The sequence below is a fragment of the Conger conger genome, chromosome 3 (genome assembly GCF_963514075.1).
Source record: "Conger conger chromosome 3, fConCon1.1, whole genome shotgun sequence".
NCBI classification, from domain to species: Eukaryota; Metazoa; Chordata; class Actinopteri; order Anguilliformes; family Congridae; genus Conger; species Conger conger.
Genome location: NC_083762.1, coordinates 26,518,726 through 26,543,035, shown reverse-complemented (window position 1 = coordinate 26,543,035; position 24,310 = coordinate 26,518,726). Strand labels below are relative to the sequence as shown.

At 39.5% G+C, this 24,310-nt stretch overlaps 1 protein-coding gene across 1 annotated transcript; it reads left to right on the top strand.

Annotated features, from left to right (window-relative positions):
• The first annotated feature begins 384 nt into the window (after nucleotides 1–384).
• tgfbi (transforming growth factor, beta-induced) lies at nucleotides 385–23,989 on the top strand. Its single transcript, XM_061234605.1, has 17 exons — nucleotides 385–570; nucleotides 945–1,043; nucleotides 12,986–13,050; nucleotides 13,669–13,826; nucleotides 14,000–14,164; nucleotides 14,536–14,682; nucleotides 14,881–15,022; nucleotides 15,272–15,484; nucleotides 15,815–15,952; nucleotides 16,282–16,427; nucleotides 17,326–17,462; nucleotides 17,873–18,003; nucleotides 20,000–20,124; nucleotides 20,754–20,856; nucleotides 20,960–21,027; nucleotides 22,694–22,718; nucleotides 22,988–23,989. Exons 1-17 carry the CDS (start codon nucleotides 455–457, stop codon nucleotides 23,047–23,049), a joined length of 2,040 nt encoding a protein of 679 aa, XP_061090589.1. The 5' UTR covers nucleotides 385–454; the 3' UTR covers nucleotides 23,050–23,989.
• The last annotated feature ends 321 nt before the right edge of the window (nucleotides 23,990–24,310 follow it).

Below are 24,310 nucleotides of genomic sequence, written 5' to 3'. Positions count from 1 at the left end.
ATCAGCTGACCATACAAATAATCTGATCCAGCTATGCAACTGCTACTGCGACAGCTGCTTCTATACTACAATTTAATACAAATAATAGTAACAATAATAATCTGCAACTTTCACTATTTTAGTATCTAAACTCGGTTTAATATAATCGTGAACAAAGCAGACATTGTTCACCTAAATTTTCAGTTGCATTTTGTTCTGCTGCTGTAACATTTCCACCTAGTACCGGCGAGTAAAAATATTAAATATGAATCTTTCGAAATGAGTTGAGAGCTAAATTATGAACTGTGGTGGAGTTCGTGTAACGCGCTAATATCTCAAATTGCTCTTCCTCTCAAGCCCCTCCCAAACCTAAAAGAACTGCCCATATATATTAAAGCACCAAGCGTCGCCGAACCCTCAACTCCTAGGAGCCTTTCTGGATCTTAGGCGGTAGTTTACCTGGAAACGGAACAAAATGAAGCATTTTACTTTGCTGACTTTGGCTCTGGCTGTAATTGCGACGCTCTGTGTCGCGAAAACACCCTATAAAGCAGTTCTTCAGCATAGCAGAATTAGGGGAAGGCAACATGGGTATGAAGCTCTCGATATTTAGTTGAACAAACTATAATGTTTGAGGAACAGTTTTTTGCGCGAAAAAGAATTTCCTGTATGCTAACAGTTTCGTAAGGCTAATTTATTGTGCAGTGACTGTTATAAGGAAAACATATTTAATGGGTATTGTTAATATACATTTATTAACCAAGGCGCTCTATGTGTGGTTATATATTTGGAAAGCAATGATTAACAAAATCTAGACAAGCGCTCAAGCCTATAATGCTAATGAAATCAGCCAGCTATATTATCACCAGTTTAGTGGGCGCAACTGAGATTCAGTCGAGTAACTTAAATAAATAGCTTTTTTACACTGCCACAAAAAAAAACAGTTTTTTGTCTCTTACCCTTAGCCCCAATGTATGCGCGATGCAGACAATCCCAGGCACTGATAAGAAGTACTTCACCAATTGCAAGCAATGGTATCATCGCAAAATCTGCGGCAAATCAACGTGAGTTCGTTTTTTTTTTCATTTAAAAAAAAAAAAAAAAGATTTCTGTATTTTTCTTTGCTTCTGTAAACAGTTTCAGAATATACTTAGGATAACACCTCTCAAAATAATGGAGTATCGCTGTATTACGAACTCAGGATACCCTGTGGGCATAACTGTAATATAGGCTACTTAGATAATGCAGCATGCCAAATTATAAGGAAACCTCCAGATTATTCTTCTGACAACAGACATTAGCATGCTATTTGTGCAACATGAGTCTTTTGCCATATTGGTTTCTAATGACAGCAGTGTTATCATGTATTATGTTATACTTTCATGGTAAGTTTATACAAAGAAACTTGAACCTTTCATTTAGACTGTAAATTAAAGGCTTTCTAAATCCACGGAGATGTTTCTGTGGTTTATCACTTTTCAATAAATCATTTATTGTTTCATGACATTTAGACTGAGAATGCTTTGCAGCCTCTCCAAGATATTCATTGAAAAGTGTTTTTGTTTTTTAAAGAGTTCAAGAGAGCTGTGTAATACTGTGCTGGAAGTTTCAATATCTTCTTTCATCTCTAGGCTGCTAGAGTAGTAGGTTTACAGCCAACTGTATATGAGCTTTTGCCAATAAAGGCTTGAGGTATAGAATCTGAACAGGCTACATAATTATGTTTGCCTGAAACAGCTGACTGCTATTGGAACAGTCTCATTCAGTTGCTGAAATGTTGAATAGTTTCAGGACGATGGTGGTTAGCAGAAAGAAACAGTTATTCAGTTGCCTTTCCTAGTTCCAAGGATCTGATTTATCATGTTATTCCTCCAATTAAAACAAATTTCCCACAATTTCCCAGCATAGCAGGACCTATGGTGATTAATTGAACATGCATTGCTTCTGATGGCTGGACATGAACTGAGAGTCTTTTGTTGCACAGCACAGACATTTTTATGCCTCTGTCTTGAGTAGACAAGATGGTAGACTTAACAAGTGATGAGAAAGTCACCTTGTGAAAGTTTTAGTGAGTGAAATGCTTGGCCTCTTGATACAAGGATGTTAACAGCGTTTTTTACCACCTGTGGCCAATTGCATACACACAGGAAACCCCGCAAAGCATTTCCCTTTCCAGGAAAAGGAAAAACCATTAAACCCAAATGCTCTGGGGTATTCTAACTGGTGTGAGGCCAAATTGAAGTATAGGATATACTACAAGGATATCTGGTTATTTAAGCATCTTAATGGCAGTCCAGCATATGATGCAATACCCAGAATGCATTAATAAATAAGTGTGATGACATGTTAATGGTTAGTTCAGCTCATATTTTAACATTATTGACTCTCTTCACAAATGCCGTTACATCTTTGTCCTTTAGCATAATGCTCTGGGATGAACAACTTTCCCCATATAGATGAATACTCAGTTTTCCATTTTGTTGTATCTCAATGTTTAGAAAATTGCCTTTGTAGTTGGCCAAAGTTTTTGGACACCTAGTGTTTGGCTGTACAATTTAGAGAGACATTTTGTGATTATTTGCCTGTGTCCCAAATCCCTCTCCAGAACCCTGTCCATTGATCAGATTCACAATGCTTCAGTTCATTGGTTATAGTGCCCCAATGGGGTGTGCACACAGCAGTGCAGGGTTGAAAGCACTGATCCTTCCCCATGTTACCACTGTTTGAACAACTGTACTTATTGGTCTGCTGGTGGACACTTTGGTGTTTAAAACATGTCAAAACACAAAGCCCTGTGCAGCTGTTCGCTAGTCTGGTTTACAAGCCCTGTGATGAACCATAAAATCCCTTCTCTTTAAGCAGGTTCTACATTTTGTTGCACATTTCTAAACAAATGCTGTGGCCCAAGACCTGAATTCATTAGGTAGTCACTTGCCCATTGCTCATTCATGACTGGCTTTGGTGTTTTAAGTGGGTGCCATTACATTAGAATCAGAATGCCCATTATGTCATTTTGAAAGTGATTTTTTCTATCATGGGATTTGATGTTCTAAAATATGCTTACTGTTCAGATTTTCATCACATGAAGTAGAAAATCCAGCTAACATTTAGCCATAAAAAGCTGAGTTAGACCTGGGAGCTTTGAACAGCATTTGTACCACCTCATATAAAACTTCTGGAAATCATTGTTATTGTTATTATGTAATATCATATTATTTTTTACATAACCATATTCAAAGATATGGATGACATTGCATGGAATGGTGAGTTTTACTAATACTAATGAATGGTCTGTTGATCACATCTCAAGTACATATATTTTAAAGACATTCGTTTACAGTCATGGAAAACATATTTTCATCTAACATCATGTTTGTCGACAAGATAAGCTGATTTTGACATATCTGCCTAGTAAGGTGGAAATGGGTACCTTCTCACTACTATTGAACTGTAGTAATCTTAGCTGTATCTTTCTGTACATCTGTCATTTCAGTCATAACCACTTCATACAGTAATTGTCCTGTGTACAGTATAATTTCAGAGAAGCCACAAAGTGCAGTCCCACCAACTGACTCTACCCTTCTGTGTTAATGCCTCATGTGAACAGTGGTGTACTGTGGAATATTCAGGCAGAAATTCAGTAGGATTTCATTACATCAGTGATTTTGAGTAAATGCCATGTTGAGGTCTTGCAAAATCCTTGGGATTTTTTTCCTAACCTGGCATAGGAAAATTGAAATGTTGTTAACAATCTCAAACCATTTGAAAATGTTTGGTTAGACATTTCCCTCATTTGGCGGCTTTCAAACAGTCATATTTTTTATGACTATGATTTTTTTCATTTTATTCATGTATTTAGTATTCAAATTCATTTTCAACATTTGCAGTGCTTCAAAGTATAACATCAGCATTAATGAATTTGTAATTTGAATTTGTATTTGCAATTTTCGAAGTTCTACTTTTTCAGCACAAGGAGAGAAAGGACTGTAATTGAATTCATGTGCCTTTAATTGTGAAGCGCAGCTTAATTGATCCACCCAGTCTGATTAAACATTAATCTAGAGCAAAGGATTTCAGGGAAGGCAGGCTAAACATGAATGCATTGGCAAGCAGGATGGTAGCACTAGTTTGATTGACACTGGTTTTAAGGTCTCCGCAGGGAACCACAGTATTATAGTTAAAGTCAGTGGGCCTAGCATTCCACAGACATGAAAGAATCAGTCAGAGCAAATGGAACTCAGATCATTGTTCTGAGAAATCTCACAGGAGACAGGAGTATTTGCTATGGGAATAGACATGCAGAGCAGCCATGTATTCACCATCTATTAAACTGTATATGGTAAATGCATTATTTTCAGTAATCAGGTACAGATGACATGAATTAATTCTGTTGAAATGAATCCGAGCTTTCTTGGCACTGAATATAATTGCGGTGTGTGGGGAATTTATAAAGAAATTGATGTGAATGAGATGTACTGTATGACTGTATTGTAAGCACAACTCCTCTGATTGATTGGTGTCTGGCACTGAATCACCTTAGATTAATACTGTTGTTGATTAAAACTCTGGCAGATTTAAAGGATTTTGGGTTTGTCCTCAAATCTTTGCCTGAGCAGGGCTTTGACATGCACCCTCAAAGCTGCTCTCGTATGAAACTGCAAAAAGGCATCAATCACCTGGTATCCAAAGGAGCTTCTGTTCACTTAAGCCACCCCTCCAGCAGAATCTGTGCTGCAGGCATGAAAGGGCAAAGGCACTGCAAACAGTGCAACAATATACAGGATTAATAGCATTTTTCTGCCTGTATTTTCAGTTTTCGAGTAATTCTCCCATCAACATAATTTATGGAAGTAATTTACTTGACCTGATGTATGCATAATTATTGTAGTTATAATATTCAAACCAGCATGTTGGGCTATAGACTGTTCAAAAGGGAGAAGGATAAAATAACTTAAATCTGATTTTATATCTGTATGATATTCTTTGTATGTTCTTATTTGGAGATTGTTTTCGGCATCATCAGCCACTTCTGGGCATGTGAGGACGGTTCTCGGCAGAGTTACAAAAATAGACTCTGAGCTTGTCCTTGAACCAGTCAATTCAGAGATAATCCCACTTAGTATGGTAGTTAAATCACTCCCATTATTTTCAGGATAACATTTGTCATCAAGACCCCTTGAGACATGAGGCTGAGGGGTAGCTGTTCAAACAAAGTTTGAGTTTGTAATGTGTATTCATTAATTCATTCAAACTTTATTTCAGACTCAGGGTCCAGATAAAAGACAAGAGATAACATGTAGACAGAAACTCTAATAATTTGGCCCAAAAGCAATACTGGATTGTTGAAATAAAACAATCACTGTCAGCTTTAATTTGAGAGAATTTCCATCCATATTGGGTGATCTGTTTTGGAATTACAACTCCTTCTAGACAGGGTCCTCCCTTTTTAGGGGAGCAAAAGTAATGGGACATTTGGCTGCTCAACTGTTTCTTGGCCAGCTGTGTCTTTACATCTTTAGTTTAATCACGAGAAAGCTAACAAAAGGTCTTGAGTTGAGTCTACAATAGGCCTGGAATTTGCATTTGAAGTTTATTGCTGTTGACTCTCCACATGAGGACCACATACAGTGGGCTCCAGAAGTATTGGCACCATTGAAAAAAACGTGTTTACAACAAGGAGTGCACTTTATAATGATTCAGTTAAATCAACCCATGTCACTTTTTTTTTTTCAAATGAATAAGTTATTTCCTAAAAAATCTGATTCCACAAATATTGGCTCTCCTGGTTTGCAGAACTTTTCAGAAACAGAATCACCTCTTCAGTTCAGACCACAGGTTTTTTATGGGATTTAAGGGTGGAGACTGAGATTACAGAATGGCTTTTCCCATGCTGATGGTTGCCAAAGGGATTTTGCATGCTTGTTGCCTCATTTTTCATACTCTAGTGAAACAGGAAGTGATGGAATGACTGGATATAGTTACTTTAGACTGAGATGAACTAAATTAAAGGTTCTGGTTTCAGCAGAGCTTTTGTAGCTAGCTACTGCAATGGCGGAGGTGAAGAAGCATAAATACAGCGAAGCAAAACAACAAACCAACAGGGCTTGTTCAAAAACCTGCCAACCTTTGAAGTGCTTTTCCTCAATTGCGAGAGCTGAAGATCACAAAGGGGATAAAAAGTTGTGTGTTTTCTGTTAGACCTGTAAGTAACGATACCTCTAGATATCCAGCTAGCTATGTAGATGGAAAGTCAGGTACTCAGGGTGAGTGGGTGGGATTGAAGATGGAGGGGGTGACTTCTTTGATTGTAAACACGGGACAGCAATGGTAAAAATAGTATACTGTTAATACATTGTTTGCTAGCAAGAATGTAATGGTGAGCTTGCCTATAGAAAAGGACCTGGGAGACCACAGACGACCACTGTAGTGGATGACTGAAGAATACTTTCAATTGTGAAGATAAACCCATTTTCAACTGTTGAACAGATCAAGAACACTCTCGGATATTGGCATGATGTGACAAGTATTAACCTATATCAAAGTCATGGAAAGTGTAGAAAGATGGAAAGAAAGGAACTATTCATGATCCAAAGCACCCTCCTCATCTGTCAAACATGGTGGAGGTAGTTTTGGCCTGGGGCATGTATGGCTGCCACTGGCACAGGCTTACTTGATTTTATTGAGAATGTGACTGCAGCTGCAGGATTAAAGCTGACAGTCTGCATCTTAACATCATATGAATTGTTTTATTTCAAGTACAATGTGCTGGAGTACAGAACCAAAAATTGTGTCACTGTCCCAATACCTTTGAATATCCTGCAAAGATTACTCATTTACCATAACATTGAACATCCATAAAAATTGCTTTAACCTGTCTGATATCGGTCTGAAATCTGATTGAAAAAGCAGTTTTCTTACTGGAGAGAATCTGTTTTCCCTATGCGCCACTTTGTAGTTTTTTTCTGTGCAAGAAAAATAGTTCTCCCACTCAACAATTTCTTGTGCAATCGGGAATATTGTATTATGGCTTTTAAATACATGTGAAAATTGTAAGAACAGACATATAAACCAAGCTATGTTTCAGAAGTGCCTTTTATAGACACGTTTGTGCTGTGCTTGAAACAAAATGCATGACTGTACTGCTTTCATAGTGATTATTTTGACAGTAATAGAGAGGAGCTGAAAGTTGCAGTGGCTTGCTGGTTTCTTGCAGGAAATGACCGTTTTAGTGAGGGAGTTTTCGGCAGGGTAATAACCCCAAACACAAACAGATCATTCATATGGTCTGAGGAGTCTCTTCCAAATGGAATGTTACAGCTGCCTTAACCATGAGCCCTGATGGCAGTTTATGTTAAGGCTTTCAAAATCTCTGAGGCTCAACATGTGTCAGTGACTTTGTCTAATAATAACCAAAAAGGATGCACCGGAGGACCAGGCTTTGTAAGAACAATGAATTAAAACTTCACCAGCACAAATTTGATATGGTGTGCTGACATCCACTGGGACTATAAGAGCACGGAGACGTCTGACTGGCCGGCCTTCTGAAAAAGGAGCTAACAATCCCAATCTCTGTGTGGCCTGCCCATTGGGGGGGTCACTTAAGGGGAGACGGGGGCTGTGCACACCGGAGCCTGAACCTCCACCGACCTCCCCTCGGCTGCTGGGTGGGCTTTGATGGTAATTAGCTGCAAGGGCTGTCCTTTTCCTCCATGGTGCCACATACTTCAGCACAGTGGGGTGTCCTAAATTGAAATCCCAAAATATGCAAAGGAAGGCTTCTTTTAAAATAGCTGAGTTTGTCTCTGGTCTACTGCTGTGCGCCACATTTAAAAATGCAGTTCCTATCTTTTTTCTTTCATTTTTATGGGAAATGCATTCTCTGGTTGATTTAGTCTTTTGCTGTGCTGTTTGTTTTGGTTGCTAAAATGGGCTGGGGAGTGTTATGAAGTCCTGGTCTGTTTGACTCCCATCCCCCCTTTTTCATCATGTTTCCTGGAAGGCACAGGACCAAACTAAATCCAGTCCCATTCCCCTGTTTAACCACGAGCATCAGCTGCTTTTCCCACTGACAGCATCCAGTGATGGCACCCGGTTACCAACCTAATACCAACACCACAGTCCCTTCACCTGGGTGGGACAGAGTCAGTCTGCTCATCTGATTTCGAACAAAAAATGTAACAAAGCTGTAAAGTGCAGACAATTGAAGCCCATATCTGTGACTGCGTATTTCCACATTGTTCATGGTTTCTGTTGCTTTGAATGATGCGGACCACAAGATGCTTAGGGACTGAACTGTGGGCTCCACAATGTCTCTTCAGTCCAACAGTAAATTGCTTCTGATGCAATGGGTAAGAATGAGAGGCATTATGTCATTGTTTCCAGATGGCAGCATTAATGTTCTTGAAATCAGTTGCAGATCAACTTACAATGCATCAGCTTGCAGATATTTACTTAAATAAAGTATTCCACGGTGCTGGTGGTGGGGAATTTTGGAGTGCAATGTTATTTTAACTTATTTGGGAAGAATTGTATGGAGACAGTTAATTTATAGATGAATTACATGTTTCAAACTGTTTTAAAACTTGATTTCCTCCCTTAAATGAGTGGGTCTGGCAGCATTTGCACATCCCCTGCTTCCTTGCCCCAGCATCCAAAGTAATTTGATATTTTTTCATTGAAGTGAATTTCTACCAAAGCACACAATCTGTACATGATGAATAAAGGGGGAAATGTGAATGCATTATGCAGATAAATTCTTAAATGAACCCATAATGACCCTCATCATAATAATTGCTTTGGCCATGCCTCTGATCGACAGATTACCATGCCACTTGGAAGGCTCAACATACACAGTGCTTGAATTATGCAGGACAAACTGTTTATTTTGTCAGATATCCATGGCTACTATCTCTGTTTATGCTGGCAGAGGACAAATAGGTGTTGAGTTACCATCTGTTTTAGTAATCAGCTTGGTCTCATGTGGAGTGTCTCTGTGTTCTGCAGGGTTACCCCATCTCTGAAAGTCAAAAACTCTCTGTTTTGAGTTACTGTTTGCTTCGCTCTGAGGCTAATACCCGCTGATTACTTAAAGCTGCACAGGGGTACGCTGGCTGAAGTCCGAGGAAATCCTATGCCTTTGTTGTTCCTTTTTTCCTTTTTCCTCAATTAATCTTTAAGCTCAGTCGTTTATAATATGTATAAATATCAGCAATAATATGAACTCAATATATTATCAAATTATTTGAACAATATGCAGCACAGAATATGTCAGGGTATTAAATATTGTGTTATGGGTAGATATCTGGTTTTGTAATGGGATTCAAAGAATGAGGCAGTGTCCTACAATTACAATTTCCTCTTCAAGCTTTATTTTTATGAGATTCAAGATAATTGTCTCAGTCTTATTTGTGGGTATCTGCAATAGTTTGTGATCTTCGCCTGACTTAATCCCCAATGATGTGACACATCTGATTTCAGAGTGTTTTTTTAATCTCTCAATGCAATGCAATGTACAGCTGTGTTTTTGGCATAGCTGTACCTTAGTGCACTATTGTATAGGATCAGGTGATCTCCAGGTGAGATCCGGGCCACTCCTAAGCACACAGTGTGCGACCGTCTCCCCCTTTATATATAGCTGTCTCTTTTTCAGGTCTTCCATCCAGAATGGAATTTTTAAACAAGCAAAGGCTATGCTGTAAACTCTTAAAACAAATAGACAAATTGGACTAGATTTACTTAGGTCACACGAAGGTCAATTCAGTGTGCTGGACAGACTAAACCAGCAGGAATAATGTGGAAAGACATTTGTCTTTAATGTGGACATTTTGCTCAGTATTAACTCACCATTTTTTCCTGTTGACTTTTATTCACCTGACTGAACAATGAACCCAATACAAGATGGCAAAAGCAAATACAGTATATATTGACTACTGAGCAATATATTAATTAAATGTATTTAAATCGCATAATCTCCTGCATGGTTAAGGCTTGTGGAAATGTACTGCACAGTTATATTTACAAGATAACATGTCATGAAAAATAATCTGAATGCCCAATTGTAAGCAGACCTGGGTCAAATACATCATTGTTTTGGGTTGGAATACTTTTCTGTACTAATTATTGAGCTTGTCTGGTGTATTAGGAAGCCCATGAAATACTCTCAAAAAGTGCAAATTCCATGTTCTGGTCCTTTTGGTTGGCGCAGTTACAACAGGCAAGATCAGTCAAGCTCACAAAAGTATTTGAATCCAAGGCAATTATGTATTTGACCCAGGTCTGATTGCAGGCACATCCTATTCTTGTCACATCATTTTCCAATTCAGGAGAATGAAGACAAGCATGATTACTCTTTTGCACATATCATGCCAACCACTACTCATTTTCACTGAACAATGCCTCCTCTTGAGCTGCACAGTCACTGCATTAGGGAACGTGAAATATTAACATAAAGCATGAAAAACCAAAAGTTTGAACAAAAATAAATGGTTAAATTCACAAAAGAAAAACAGAAACACAGGCAGCATGGAACCCAGAGTAAGCCAGCACAGGGCTCCTTTTCAATAGGTGCCTCTAGTCATACAATCAAAGAAAGAAGATAACTAAACACGACAAGAGTGAAGACAGCAGCCACATGCCACTAGGGGCACCAGTAAGAGGGCAGGGAAAATAACAGAGAAGAATGCTTTGTGCAAAGCACAGTCTGAAGCAGGTATGTCGATCACCCAGACTCACTCTTGTTCAATGAGACAAGTGCAGTCCTGCCATCCTTATGCTATCTGTATCCCTCTCTTCATGGGTGATTAGCCTGCAGTCAGACTGAAGCAGGCGGAATTCAAAAGCGAAAGGAATGCCAGGCTTTTGTTCCTGCAGCCCTGATGTAATGCAGCAAACTCCATGTAGTTCAAAAATCACAAGATATACTTCAAAAACACTGAAACTATAGTTTACTAATGCAGTGCCTCCCCCTTAGTGACAATATGCCTTTGGGTTTGTCAACTGTTGCTATGACTTTGACTGATCCCTTTGATTGAGCGCCAAAGTCATCTTGTGGTAATTTGATTACTGCAAGGCTTGAAAGGGGAGGATATGTACAGTATACGAGCATTTGTGTGCAAAGTTTCCTATTAACAAGAAAGGATGGTTTGCAATTGGAAATATAAAGCAGGTCCACTTTCAACATTAACTAACCCACCTGGGAAAAATAAGAGGTAAAGAGTTCCCAATCGTACATTGTCTAATTTCAAGCTAGAGTACTACAGCCAAAAAAAAAGAAAATGGAGAAATGGCTTGCTTCGAGAGATAGAGTTTTTTTTGTTTTTTTTTAACCCCTGGTTTAAAAAAAGCCTTTTGGGAACTGGGGCTTCCGAGACACAGACAAGAAAATAGACTTACTGGATTTTCTGTGATTCAATGAATAATGAATACATTATGTGCCAGAGTGCAAAAACGGTAATGAAAGTGAAAACTGGTTTTTTTTTACAAGGGTCAATTCCTTATTCATCTCAATGTTATGCCACATTTAATCTGCTCTGTGTCAGCTTTTGAAAGTTTAATCATTTTAGCCTGGGAGAAAAAGACCCAGTCTGCCCTGGTGTCAGAGTGGTTGAATGTTATAAAACTGGCCTGGGACTCTTTGGTGCTTCTTTTTTTGCTGCATGCCTGCTTGTTTAATGACTTTTTTTTTTTTTCCCTCACAGCTCTTATTGGAAAACTATTCTTTCAATTATTGTTTTTTTTTGCTGTATATGAAAGTTCACCTTTCCTGAATTTCAGTGAATGTTTATATTGCACAGCAAAACAAGTATATTTACAGTAATTGTATCATATTTTTGAACAAGTGAAAAATAAAGCAAATGGTTATGTAACTCTTTCGAGCCCTTTTATCACAGATAGGAGCATCAGATGTTATTATGATTGCTTCTGGTCCAATGACTACAGACTCTAGGTCACATTTACTTTATAAACAAATCTCCAGTAGCTTGGTGTAATTTATAGAGTGCCTGAGAGATGTGCCCAGTTGAATTCACTCAAAACTGTTATAACAAGAGGACTGAAAATGTTTTCATGGTAATAAATCTCTCAAGGAAGCCACTGCTTGTTCATGTTCAATTTGACAATGTCACAATTTATAGTCATCTCTCAACTTCAAGTAAGAGTGAAGCTGCCATAATTTGTGTGTGGAACTTTGCCCTCTACATTTCCCAGAGCATGTCTCACCTTCCAAGGGTCATTGGCTGCATGCAGTACTGAACCTTTGCAACTACTGACATTGGTAAAGCTTACGGTGGTGATGATAAAGGTGGATCAACATGGTTGAGATGCTTGTGGGAATATAATGTGTACTTTCTGGTGACTGAAATAAGTTTCCCGCTGGAAAACTTAAGTTTCATTTGGTAGCTGAGTGAGCACACCTTAGTCTGGTCGGTCGCTCTGAAGAATTTTTCTTGTGTTTTTATTGGCAGGATCCAGTGTTTGAATTGTAGTCCATTTTGGCCCTGCAATGTCCTCTCTGGGGTCTCCACATTGCCAGCTCTGTGCCTCTGGATTCCTTTGGGCCTCAGAGGAAATAGGTTTTTACAGCCCCCTGCAAAATGCTGGAACCTGGTGCAGATTTATGGTGGAGATATTTACAAGAATGAGCACCATAGTCGGGTTATGTGGTGGTTATCATGCAAGGCCATTTATGTAGGAATTGAGCATCCACCAGCATTGTTTTCCCCACACGATGCTACAGAGGCTGGAGGCAGTGTGAAAGTGTGAAATGAAATTCCAGGGCTCAGAAACTGAAAGTCCTGCTGTGTGTTTCTTCTGCCCTACTCAGCCAGCTGATTTACTTAATTCGTTCTTTTTGAACTTTTACTTTCTGAACACAGATTTTCCACCTATGTGTAAAGGTTCATGCACATTTTTTTGTTACATTAAGTTACATTTTTCTAAGCCACAGGACACCGTTGGAGCCACAGGATCAAGATCAAACAGTAAACAGCTGTGTTATTGTATTTTACAGGGTGATCACCTATGAGTGTTGCCCCGGCTATGAGAAGGTTCCTGGGGAGAAGGGCTGTCCTGCAGGTAAAAGCGCGTCACTCAGTGCCAGGCCAGTGGGGTTGATGCTAGTTGCTACAGCAACCATCTCATGAATTGTAACATACGTCATAATGCAGATATTCCCAGTTCCTGTCAAGGCAGGGAACTGCTATAAGTAAAGTGTACAATAAGGCTACTTTTCTATCACACTAAACACTCAGAAAGCAATCCAAGGCCTTGTCAATTAGAGATAGTTTTAGGTGAGAATTAATTTAGTCAGCCAAACAGAATCACATCAGTGATTTTATCCTAAAAGGCTTCAGAGATGGTTGCATCTTGTTTAAAGCTGTGGCATTCTGCTCCATGCCTACAGTTGTCCCGAATGGTGTTGTATCCTAAACTTTTTTCACTGACATTATACTTGGTTTTATGCTTGCGTAAAATGGATTGCTCTAATCTCTTAGAAACACACAAAATCATGACTGTGGGCCGCAACATTCAGAGCTGGCTATGAAATGGCATTTCCAGCCCATAAATATAGCCATAAAAAATTCATTGTATAAACTTTGATGAAACAAATGTCTAGAAGTTTCCCTCTGAGAGCAACACAGTTTTCCTTGGCGCTCTCCCATAATGGGTTTTGCTGCTGTCTTTCTCTCACAGCTCTGCCATTGGTCAACATCTACAACACCCTGGGTGTGGTTGGAGCCACCACCACCAAGATGTACTCTCAGAGGGCTGAACTGCAGGCAGAGATTGAGGGACCGGGCAGCTTTACCTTCTTCGCTCCTAGCAATGACGCTTGGGCTGCCCTGCCAACTGTGAGTTCCCACAGCCAGACGACTGAAAGTGTTGCAGGCAGTGACAAAATAACATGCATTACACAGGACACCTTTCAAAACAGACTGATGGTGATCTGGGGGACTAGGTGCTAGATACAACTACGTTCAAGGTGAAAGTTTTGATGAAGTTGCTGCCGTTTCCCGCTCTTTAGGAAATACTGGATGCCCTGGTGAGCAATGTCAACATTGAGCTGCTCAATGCCCTCCACTACCACATGGTCAACAAACGTCTGACCTCTGATGACCTCAAGCACGGCACGGCCTACCCCTCCATGTACCAGGACTTTGATGTTCATATTCACCACTATCCCAATGGGGTAAGTGATGCCCATTGTCGGTTTTACATTTCTGTGTAAGATTAATCTACCACAGCTCAGCTCAGCCAAAGTAAAACCTCCACAGTTTCCTTTTGTCCGTAACCACTGAGCTTTTAATTTCCTTTCGTAAGGAAAGGGACCCTGCGCTTGACGGTGTGCATTTTACAAGAAACCCGAAACATGTGTGCATATAGCTGTCTTAAGCCTCCAATTTCTGTGTTACGCTGTCTCTCTTGATCACATCCAAGAATATATTAAGAATTTGAAGTCATAGATTGTTTTGTTGAACAGGGCTCTTGGAAGCGCACACTACTGCAGTTTTCAGTAGATTAAATCTAAATTGGTTTCCTTTCTGCTGTTTCCTTTTGAAGATCATCACTGTGAATTGCGCCCGTCTGGTGAAGACGGACCAACATGCCACCAACGGGATTGTGCACGTAGTTGACCGTGTCATCACTGCCATCACCAACAACATCCACACGTTCCTCGACACCGACGATGACCTGGAGACACTGCGAGTGAGTGGAGAAATCTCATCACACTTCATACATCTCCCTATACAATGTCCCATACAGTACAGTTGAAATGAATGATGGGAGATCATAGCCTTATGGGCACAGGAAGCAATACCTCTGTAAGATGCCTCATTTGCTCACTTTGCTAAGAAGCTGAGAGTCGTCTAAAGGTGTGTTTGTAATGGTGTGTTTCTGTCTCAGACTGCTGTTGCTGCTGCTGGTCTGACTACCTTGCTGGAAAGCGACGGCCACTATACAGTATTTGCACCAACAAATGAGGCCTTTGAGAAGATCCCCCCCGAGACACTGAACAGAATTCTGGGAGACCCCGTGGCGTTGAAAGGTAGAGTGGACCCAAAAACAGCTTTAAAACAGGCTGACCTCCATGAGTTAAAACCCTGAGATGGATAATGCATGTTTGTGTAAGGGACTGGCAAGTTGTTTTGCATGTCCACATAAGAGGCTGGTAGCATTTTGTAGTAACTGCAAGGTATGTGCTAAAGAGTTATGTATTTGTGAGTGTGGGAAAGCAGTACCAGCTGAGCGGTATAAACAGAGATTGCCCTCTGGTGATCACCTTCTAAATCACCAGACCTTCTGAACTACCACATCCTGAAGAACATGCAGTGCTCAGAGTCAGTTGTGGCCGGGACACCACTGGAGACACTGCAGGGCACTGTGCTGGAGGTTGGCTGTGATGGCAACGAGATGACCCTCAATGGCAAGGCCATCATCACCACGAAGGACCAACTGGGAACAAATGGCGTAGTCCACTACATCAATGAGCTCCTTATCCCTGACTCAGGTGCGCCATTCCGCAGGACACCCCGCAAAACACAATTCCAAAATTTGAGAAACACGTGGGAATAAACATTGTTGGCAGCACATAGTATTACTATCTTATTTATCTTAGCAGACAGCTTCGTCGAGGACAGCTAGCATTGCTTGCACTTGACATATTGTTCATTTATACATTTTGTTATTTCCTAGAGCAATTAGCATTTGCCTTAATGTTCAACAGTATTACATCACCTGCTATTCTAACCCATGAAGTTCTTATTTGAAGTGTTGTTTCTTAGCAGTAATGGAGCATTTAGTGAGGAAAACATGAATTCTTGATCTATTTACCTTAAAGCCAAGACCCTGTTGGAGCTGGCTCAGGGATCCACTGTTTCAACGGCAACCATGATGTTCATTGAGGGTGGCCTGGAATCCCACCTGACTGGCTCTGAATCAGTGACAATGCTTGCACCTCAGAATGATGCTTTCAATGGTGAGTGCATCAAGTTGCCTATCTATGCTCAGTTGCTATCTTTTGATTCTTACTATATCTTACTTCTTACTTAGTATATGAACAGTATATGAGAAAATAGAACCCAGGTAAAGCATTTGTTTGGACATATGGAAGTATGGTTTACTGAATGGCCTGTCAAATAAAATCTCTATCATGCCTTTCCAAAGAAACCAAACTTTTATTTTCCTTGGTCAATGTTCAGTAGGAAATATAGTCAATTAGGTAAATAATGTTTCCACGATAAACTACTGGCTTTATTTTTTGAAAGCCTGCCACTATATTAACAGAGGCATAACTGTTCTCTGCAGAGGTCGGTACAGCAATCACTGAAGAAATGAAGACACTGCTGTCTCACCACATTGTGAAGGGGCAGCTGTCCTCCAAGAGCCTGTACCATGGCCAGGTGCTGGAGACCATGGATGGGCTGAAGCTCAGGGTGTTTGTCTACCGCAACGTGAGTCTGCTTGTGCCCAAACCGGAAGTATTTATGCACTTGGCAGGACTAGTCTGCTGGGCCACCTACATTGCTAATATTTAGCATGTGATCTGTTTATTGAGCTGGATGTTTATTCTGAAGAAGTTCTGATTAACTACCTTACTCATGGGCACACCAGCGCAGTTTGAATGTACAGATTTCATTCAAACCGCGCTGGTGTGCCCATGAGTAAGGTGTCCATTCAAACAAGATTAATCTTTGGCTCTAGTTTTTCGAGTCACTATGGCAGGAAACCTGGGCTGGGGGCTGGTGAGGGAGTTTTTTTTTTTTGAGCGTTCAATCAGTGTCAATTCGATCAGTGACAGAAGGTACGGTTAGCAAGCTAGCTAACATCATAATGATGAAGTAGCATAAAATAATTACATTGTCAAATTTCTGTGGCTTTGCAATAAAAAAGACACACACTGTTTAGGCACCGGTACCATTTAAAAAGTATGAATTTAGTATTGGTATTAGCAAAATCTAAATGATGCCCTAAGGTTCGCTAAGTTTCTGTTATGTCTTTTGTCCTTGCCATCATTGTCATTTGATTATCTATTCTCTAATATCAGGATTTCCCACAATATGGTATTTTGGGATTTTATACTCATCTTATACTTATTTTATATTCATCATTGTCATTTGATGATCTATCTTCTATAAGGATTTTGCACAATATGGTATTACATACCTCTATGATATGTATGATATGTGTAGTGACAGATACTTTGCCCACGTGAAGTCTCCGGTTTGCAGACATACCCTACTTGAAACTTCAGACCACCCACAAATTCTATCTGGTGTCACATATCTCTTGCCTTTTGCCACACAGAAGCCCACAGGGGTCTCACTGGCTTGCACTCTTCCTCACCTACAGAATCTATGCATCGAGAATGTCTGCATTGCCGCCCATGACAAGACTGGCCGTTTTGCCACCATGTTTATCGTAGATAAACTCCTTACCCCGCCTGTCGGCACAGTGATGGACGTGCTCAAGGGAGATAACCGTTTCAGGTAGGGGCACATTATTACCGCAGTAAAGTCACAAGGTAATATGACCTGATAGAAAGGTATACTGAAGTACAATTAGCCTCATACACCAAGCCTGATCCCTCACAGGTGGACTAATATGTTTGAAGCTTAAAACTCCTAAAACACTCAATGGGATGTGTTTGGAACGGTACTTAAATGTTTTGGAAGACCAAGAGACAACAGAGCTGTCATTATTGCTGCCGCAGCATGAACCTAGCCCACTCTCAGATTTAACTCTAGTGGCATGCTGTAACAGTTCAGTTCTCTGACCTCACATGGTCCTGTGGTTCTCCAGCTAGATGCTCCCCCACCCTTCCATCGTTCTCCTGTTAAGACCTTGTGTGTCCTGAGGTGGCCTTGCCTGAGTGCAGTGACCCGTTTCCTGTTTTCAGCACCCTGGTGGGAGCCATTCAGACAGCCGGGCTGACAGAGATGATGAACCAGGCTGGGACCTACACCGTCTTTGCCCCAACCAATGAAGCCTTCAGCGCCATGCCTGCAGATGAACTCAACACACTCATGGGTAATGACTGCTACAAATAGCTGTGTGTTTGAGAGGCTGGCTCAGTTCTTCTTGGCATGGTTTCAATTTGTCCAGGGATAATAAAATAGGGATTAAGACAGTCACCTTACTGGTAGGGAACAGAGTAGGGCTCCTGCAATCATGGATTATGTAGGTAACAAGTAACAGAACCACACCAACTGTGATTGATGCATACTATTTATAGTGCACTTACCTTACCCTTATTGAATTTGCTGCCTACTTTTCAGGGAATCCAGGGAAACAGCACAGCCAACAGAATCTGCTGTATTAGAAACTAAATACATTGGAGAATTACACCCAATTCTGAATGTACCTCTTAGTTTACAATTCAGTCATATTGATAATATGCTTCATTCACATGCTGTAACAGCGGCACTTCCGTTTTGCACTTGGAAAGTAGTGTCTGTCAGCCCTATGGTGCGAATGACCTCAGATGACTCCGTCATGTCTTTCCTGTTGTGCAGATACAGAGACCCACAAGTGTTGTCTTAAATGGAAACACATTTGGAATAGACTCCCTTGGCTCTGTCCTTCCCCCACACAATTGGATCTTTGGATATTCAGCAAACGAATCCTAATTTGACTTATAACGCACAGTCATGTTTGACTCATTGTCTGGTTGTTAAGCACTCTTAATCAACAGGCTGTGCTTCAAAATCCCAAATACAGTATATTTTAGTTTGAACTTGCTGAATTGCCTAATCCTTGCCAGACTTGGCTTGGTATCACACAATAGCAAGAAAATAATTTTCATCCATAACACTAGCAACAGCCTTGAGAGGTGTCCCAGTCCAGCAAATGCTGACATCACCGGTAATACAGTATACAGCTGCTACCTTAGACTGATGTTGTCAGTGACTCTGTACCTTGGGGCTTTTTTATCTCTTCCATTTGCAGAAGCTTTCCACCATACATGTCATTACCTCACCCAGGAACTCTGCTGGATGCCGCATGGACAGCAGCATGAATGAGAGTCATAGCTAGTTGCAGCCAAACAGCTGCCATTAAAGACCTCTTTTGTTGTGTCTTTCCAAACCACTGTTGCTCACACTTGCCAAGGCTGCCCCCACAGTTACCTTTTCTGCTACAAACCAGATGCACTCAAACAAAAATCTCAGCTTTTCCATTCAGTGCTGAAGTCTGAAGTGATCTGGGTTTCTTTGTTTCCCAAAATGAATAATGACATTCATCCTGAGAGAAAGGATGGATGATAATTATTATTAGCTCTGCTGATCTAAGACCCCCAACTGGGAATGGTTAATCGCAAAGAAACCTTATCTTACTTGCATCCCTTGAAACAGATGCAGCTAGCTGTATTTTATTATGACAGGTCCCCAATCAAAAAGAGGAATGTGTCGCAGTCACAAGAAAAGTATTTTTTTACCTTTTATATTTTTCTTTGAAGAGGTACAGGGGCATGTTTTAGGTTAAATGCCTTCTTCAGTGTTTATGAAGTCATATTATTTTGAGAATTCAGAAATGTTTCAGATATGCTTGAATGCTTTTTTTGATCATTTGTAATAGTACATAAACTGTTTTTTTCATATCAATTGGACTGGTAGTTCTTTCCACAAATATTCTGTGGTCGAGATACGTGTATTTATTTGTGTGTAAACTGTATATAAACACACAAAAGTATGTGGAAACTGTGGTCTGGCAGTATAAACATGCTTATCATGTTACTTCCAGTAAAAGATTACATTATAGTAGATTAAATCAAAATACAAGTAATAATTAAAAGGACAGCTGAAATACATAGTGTTATGGAGATTGCTCCAAAAAATGTGGGAAAAGAAACTAATTCTCAGAAATGTGGGTTTTCTTTTAATCCTTTTATTTGCCTTGTCATGCAAAAGCCTGCAACTTTCTTATTTCTTACAGCTGCCACCACCTTTTTGTCGAAATGGTGAATCTGAGGTTAGCCTCACCTGTCATTAAGTGATTTTGTAATTCCTTTTGGTATTGCCTACTGTAGGTAACCCTAGCCAGCTGGCGAGCCTTCTGAAGTACCACGTAGGAGATGAGATTCTGGTCAGTGGCGGGGTGGGGTCCCACGGCAGGATAAAGCCCCTGGAGGGAGAGAGGCTGGAGCTGAGCTTGGTGGGTAAACTGGGGGGGAGAGGAGTTGGCATGAGTAATTCCCCCAGCTGAAGGCATGTCATTTCTGTATTTTAAGTGTTACTCTGCTCCCCCCTTCCTCAAAATGTCCTTGGCCCATCCTTTCAAAATGTATCAATGCAAAAAAAATCAGCCAAGAAGAGAATGGAAAAACAAAAAACATTGAGTGAGCAGAAGTTCTGCGGGCAAAAATGCATTGTTAACGAGAAAGGTCAGATAAGAAGGGCCAGACTGGGCCAGACACTCAATACAACTGTGGTATGCAGAAGAGAATCTTTATAAATCTATAAAGATACCTAATAAAGTGCTCAATGAGTGTACATACTGATACTAGTATACAATTAAACGTGAAATAGACTTACAATACAGTATGAACATGATATCATTATACATGTAATTTCTTGGCAAACACAGCGTGTTATTTATAGGTTTATTAATTTATTCATGGATGTATTTATTCAGAATTCTTCCGGGGAAACACAAGAGTTTAAGTTAATGTCAGTGTACAATTTTAAGTATACCTATTGTGATTGACTTTTACAGTAGGTTTGACGCTCTGAAAAGAAACCTGGATTTCTAACCTGGAACCCTGCCTCTTTGCATTCTTTCAGAAGAACTACACCGTGTATGTCAACAAGGTCCCTGTAACTCAGGCTGACTTGATGGCCACCAATGGAGTCATCCATGCCGTGGGCTCAGTTATCCGGGCTCTGCGTAAGACTGTCAGCTCTGACACATTGTCACCATGATGATACGGCTAGCTCAGTGCAATGCAATCAGGATGCTATTACAGCTTCATGGTTTCCTTCTCTCTCAGCTCCTAAGGTCTTGAGTGATGAGACACAGACATCGAGGACGGTGTTCACACGAACTTCCATTGTGAGAGTAAGTCATTACACACACCCGACACTATATGTGAGAAGAATCTTAACTGTCTTCATTGTTAAAGTGCAAAAAAGTCATAAAAATTCTAAGGTCAATTATTTAAGGATGGTTTTGTGCAAGTAACTGACTGAACAGGTCATTTGTTTCTATAAATTGCAGACAGAACAGGACAGAAAATCAGCAACCAGCAGGGATTTCTCACATTTAAAATGATTAGATTCGATTAGATAATTAGATTCGATTAGATAATTAGATTCGATTAGATTAGATTTGTCCCCCTGTATGAACAAGTTTTGACTGTAACTGACAAAACTTTACTAAGAATGTTTGAAGTTGTTATTTTTGTTTTGCCCTCACAATAACAATCAATGCTCTGAAAACCAGATTTTTGGTTGAAATGTTATGCAGAAACTAATCTCTGTTAATTTAGGTGTTTTTATTTAAATTATTCATGTATAGGCTATCGTTGAAAAAATAACAATCCTACAAACTACAAACAGACATTATAAATAAAATTATTTGATTGATTGCATTTGGAAATCCATTTAGTTGAATTATTTGAAAACTAATATGAAGCAAATATTTGAACGAAGGCATGTACAATTACTTAGTATTTGATTTCATGGATGTATTGCAAATACTCTCAGTACCTTTACCCCATTTCATTATTTTATTTGCCATTGCCACAAAGATGTGAAAGGTAATTTTGTAAGTTTGGCCATACTTGATACTTGATATATAAAATATAATACATAATGTAAATATATTGTATGGGGAAATGCACATTGCCATTTGAATAGAAAAGGTGCATAGAAAAACCACACGAACACCTAGTTTGGCAAATGTTGGATATGCAGTCGTGTGGGTTTTCCAGAATTGCAGAAGATCTGTTATTGGGTGTACACGTGGGGTTTGGATTATATTCTTCAACCCCCCTTTGAAGATACAATATACCAACATGCTCATAGTCTTAAGGGCATTATCATTAACAGCTTCACAAAGAACATTCTTCACATGAATAGATCTCTTCCAACTGGTCCAACTTTGTTTCATCAAGCTCTGGAACAGAGCTAATCATTTTGACCTGGAGTTCCATCTTGTGATAGTGGCAAGATGCAGTTGATTTTATCCCTGCATGATATCCTTTAAATGGCCTTGTTAATGTACTCAGATTTTAGGCTGTCTTTCATGTTAAGCCCCATGGTCATGGCCCCCCCATGATCAATATATCCCCAATACGTCAATTAGAAGTATTTGAATATTTAAAATATAAATTATTTGTCTATGCCAGTTTAATACTTCAAATACAAAAAACAGAATTTTCTAATACAAATATTTCATTAGTATCTGTATTTGACCCAGGTCTGACTACACATGAACACATGATACTTCTGTTGAAATAATTTCATAGATCTGTAATCATAGCATTCAGTTCAGCTTTTTTCTTTAGTCGTGAGACGAGAGTATTCTTAGTCATGTCTGCAGTCCATGAATTATTATTGCTGAAATCCAAAGGGTTTTATATTTTATTCGCCAAGAAAAACTTTTAACAAGGGAGGTAGTCAGACATGAATTATAAAACAGGCAGCTTTGATATGAAAGTTTTGCCAGTGAAGTTTTGCCCTGTTCTGCTTACTTTAACATAACCTTTTTTCTTTTCTTACAGACTCACAGACAGGCTGTTAGAAAGGGTAATTGTTCCTTTTCATCTTCTTACATAATGAAGGGCTGCCATAGAGCTGTCATGCTGATGACACTATGACTGACAGTTTTACATGTACTGAATCACTAATATGGTGTGACTAAAATTTTAATCAGCCAAAGTCAGCCTCTTTCTTTGAAGCCTGGCAATGGTATGTGAGTTAAGAGTCCTAATTCTCTGTGTATGACATTATAACATATATTTATTGTGCTGGATAGCAAATTATTTAATGTCTTTGTCACACATTTTGTCTTCTAGATGATCTGTTCCAGAAGGTTTTGAGAAGTAATACCAGAAGAACAATTTCTCGTGCTCAGTAACTCATTGTAAAAGGAAAAAAAGTCTGAAGAATTTAAACCAATAAAGTTTCAAAAAGTAGTTCCTTTTGCTAAGGAATATATTCTTACACTTGAAAATTCAGCAGGTAATGAGTCTATACCTTGTTGTAAATGTAAAGCTAAATAAACCAGCAAATATTTTGGTAGATGCATTTGTATGATTGTTTTTGTGTATCAAAGCCTAATTTCAGATAGAAAAAAGCCTTTTTGGCCATTTGATGTGAGAAGGGTGTGGTGCTTAAGCCAATGCATTTGGCTTAAGGCATTTAGTCAAGGCTTTGTTAATATTACATGAAGCTTAATTCATAATTTTGTTTGAATGCTCATACACCTGAGGTGACTCTTCTGTTTGTCATTTCATGTCCCATTGTAATTTGGAACAGACCTAAAAAAAAATGTACATGGTATTTTCTTCCCATTTACCTGTAGCATGTTTGCATGGTGTTTAAGATGATTCCGAAGTGCTATTTTGGCAACAAATATTTCAGAAGTCTAGTTCATGTCATTTGTTTTGTGTATGTGTGTGGTTTTTTTTTTTTTGGTTGGTTGGTTGGTTGTTTCCCATAGTACAATAACACACACCATTTGTAACATACAGTACTGTTTGGATTTTGTTGAAAAGTGCTTTGAAACAGGTCTGCCATTTCAAAATAAAATGTTCATTTTGTAGCCAAAGAGTTAAAGTGTGCAGTCATTTTTAATATGCAGTTTTGATCATAATAGTACAAGTGGGGAATGTGGTGCAGTCTGTAGGGTGTCCCCTGTGCAGACGGGGGTTCAATCACCTGCAACAGCACTTTCTGAGCTGTCCTCCCTCTTATATCTATCTCTGGTTTCTCACTGTCTGACTAAAGCTGAAAGTACAAAGGGAAGACAAACTGTCCACTCTACTTTTGTAAATAAAGAACTACTGCAAATTTTACTCATGGAATGTCTGAGTTACTACTTTGTGAGCATTTGAAATGACCATCACCTTTTACCCACAGAGAGGTGTACAATTGTTAGAAATCACTTGACTAGACTTCCCTGTGCTTTGGGGGGGGGGGGGTGCACCCCAAGTCTCAACAGTAGTTTTATGATACTCTGTGTTTTACATTTACATCTAGGCATTTAGCAGATGCTGTTATCCAGGGGGGCTTACATAAGTGCAGCATTCTTATGGGTTTAGGCAATGAACAGTAATACTAATACTAAGACATTAGGGTCACAACCTGTAGATTTAACTTTGTCGTCTAAATTGAGC